The sequence below is a fragment of the Eimeria acervulina genome, genomic scaffold (assembly GCF_000499425.1).
Source record: "Eimeria acervulina Houghton genomic scaffold, Eah_scaff592, whole genome shotgun sequence".
NCBI classification, from domain to species: Eukaryota; Apicomplexa; class Conoidasida; order Eucoccidiorida; family Eimeriidae; genus Eimeria; species Eimeria acervulina.
The window spans coordinates 18,084-20,346 of record NW_013549705.1 but is presented as its reverse complement, the minus strand read 5'-3'; the positions used below and the strand labels follow the sequence as shown (position 1 = coordinate 20,346).

Below are 2,263 nucleotides of genomic sequence, written 5' to 3'. Positions count from 1 at the left end.
TTTGTTGCGGCTGCTGCTGCAGCGCTGCAGTTTTGTGTAGCTTCTGTCTTCGCTGGTGCTGCTGCACAGACACCCTATTTAATAACACCTCCGCGTCTCGATGCAGGAGCAGCAGCAGCAGCTGCTGCTCCTGGTGCAGCAGCAGCAGCACGTGCCTTCTGCTCCGCTATAATATGTATAGAGCGCCTTTGAGTTTTATAATAAACTAGAAACACTGAAGGATAGCAGCAAGCAACAGCAGCAGCAGCAGCAGCAGCAGTCGTGCACGCACCAGCACAAGCAGAACTACAAGAGTAAGAGCAGCAGCAACAGCAGCAGCAGCAACAACAGCAGCAGCAGCAGCAGCGTAGGTATATCTCAGTCTCTTGCTTACTTCTTCTTAGAATTAAACATCTTCTATAATTCAACTTGGTTTAACTTTGCTGCTGCTGCTGCTGCTGCAGCAGCAGCAGCAGGATGACTTAGAACAGCACCGATGTCGTTGGGGGCCCCTGTGCCGACAGCAGCAGCAGCAGCAGCAGCAGCAGTAGCTGCTACTGCTGCTGCTGCTGCTGCAACAGTGTATCATCGATTCAAAGCGTCTTTAAGTCTTCTTCTTACTTTCTGTATTTAAAAAAGTAATTAAAATATTTTAATGTTTATAGACAAACAGCTTGCTTCAGGGCCTCTGAACATGCTGCTGCAGCGCTGAGCAGCAGCAGCAGCATCAGCAGCAGCAGCAGCAGCAGCAGCATCAGCATCAGGATTATCAGCAGCAGAAGCACTCGCTCGTACTAGCCGAATCCCCCTGCTGCTGCTGCGGCAGCAGCTGCTGCTTCTGCTGCAGCAGCAGCTGCAGCAACAGCAGCAGCAACAGCAGCAACAGCAGCAGCAGCAACAGCAGCAGCAGCAGCAGCAGAATGTGGGCCCCCCACGACGGCAGCGTGATTCCACTGTCTCCTCAGGAGACACCACTGCAGCCAGAAGCACTCCTATGCATTTCAAATCTAGCGAGTGCAGCAGAAGTAGATGCTGCTGTTTGTGCTGCTCTCAGCCGACTAGAGCTGGCGTACTCAAACAGAGATAAGGAGTGCTTCTTCTGCTGCTGCAGCTGCTGCAGCTGCTGCAACTGCTGCGCCTGCAAAAGCAGAAACAGCAGCAGAGATAACCGCGAACACAGACATGCGATTGCCGCCAACAGCCACACCAACAGCAGCAGCAACAGCAGCAGCAGCATCTGCAGCAGCAGCAGCAACAGCAACAGCAGCAGCAGCAGCAGCAGCATTGATGCCTTGCCACGTGAGGTGTATGTACGGCGTTTGCTGCTGGCGTTTGCTCGCGATGTTGAAGACAGATGGCTGCAGCAATTTGAATATTTTTTGCTGCGGTGTGCTGCTTGCTGCTGCTGCTACTTGGGGGCTCAAGAAGAGTTGCTGCAGTCGTTTTGCTGCTACAGCAGAGACAAAGAAGCAGCTGTTCATCTTTACAGAGAGTGGCTAGCCTTTGATATCTCTCGTCTCCTTCGCTGTCTCTACCGCATACGCACAGAAGCAGCAGCTGCTGCTGCTGAAGCGGCCCATACAGAAGAGACAGCCCAGGGGGAGAAATCAACAGCAACAGGAAGACTCGAGCAGCAGCAGCAGCAGCAGCTGCAGCTGCAGCACAATGAACACTGGAAAGGGTCACTACCTTGCTCAGCCTACAGCAGCAGCAGCAGCAGCAGCAGCAGCAGCAGCAGACTTGTTGAGACGACAGTAGCTCAGCTGCTGATGGCAGCAAGCCGCACACTGAGTGCTCGTACAGAAACCCCAGCAGGTGTGCTGCTGTGTTTCTTAGGAGAGCGTATGCCTCTATCTTTGCTGCTGCAGTTGCTGCTGCTCCCACCGCAGCAGCAGCAGCAGCAGCAGCAGATGATGATAGCAGGATTATCTGCAGCAAGCAGCAACAACAGACGCCCGAGGCCCCCTTCCTGGATCCCTGATGGGGCCTCTAGGGAGGATTTGCTGCTGCTGCAGCAGCAAACCAATGGCATGCACGTGCTGCTGCTGCAGCTGCTGAAGCTGCAGCAGCAGCAGCAGCAACAGCAGCAGCAGCAGCAGCAACAGGGAGAATATGATTTCTTTGCAGCAGTGGAACAGCAGCAAGACAAAGGCGAAGATGCGCTGGCGCTTGCATACCAGCAGCAATCGCAGCAGCAGCAGCAGCAGCAGCAGCTGTTGCTGCAGGAGTTGCTGCAGCAGCAGCATATTGCTGATATTGGGTTGTCTCCGTTGTGTCTGCTGCT

At 54.0% G+C, this 2,263-nt stretch overlaps 1 protein-coding gene across 1 annotated transcript in view; it reads left to right on the top strand.

The window, feature by feature from the left end:
- Nucleotides 1–899: 899 nt before the first annotated feature.
- EAH_00043800 (tRNA-splicing endonuclease positive effector, putative) overlaps nt 900–2,263 on the top strand; it is a gene marked incomplete at both ends in the record, with an annotated part of 11,989 nt that continues 10,625 nt past the window's right edge. The window contains one exon of the mRNA XM_013394947.1: nt 900–2,263. This exon is cut by the window's right edge and continues 4,239 nt beyond it. Coding sequence (XP_013250401.1) covers nt 900–2,263 — 1,364 coding nt within the window.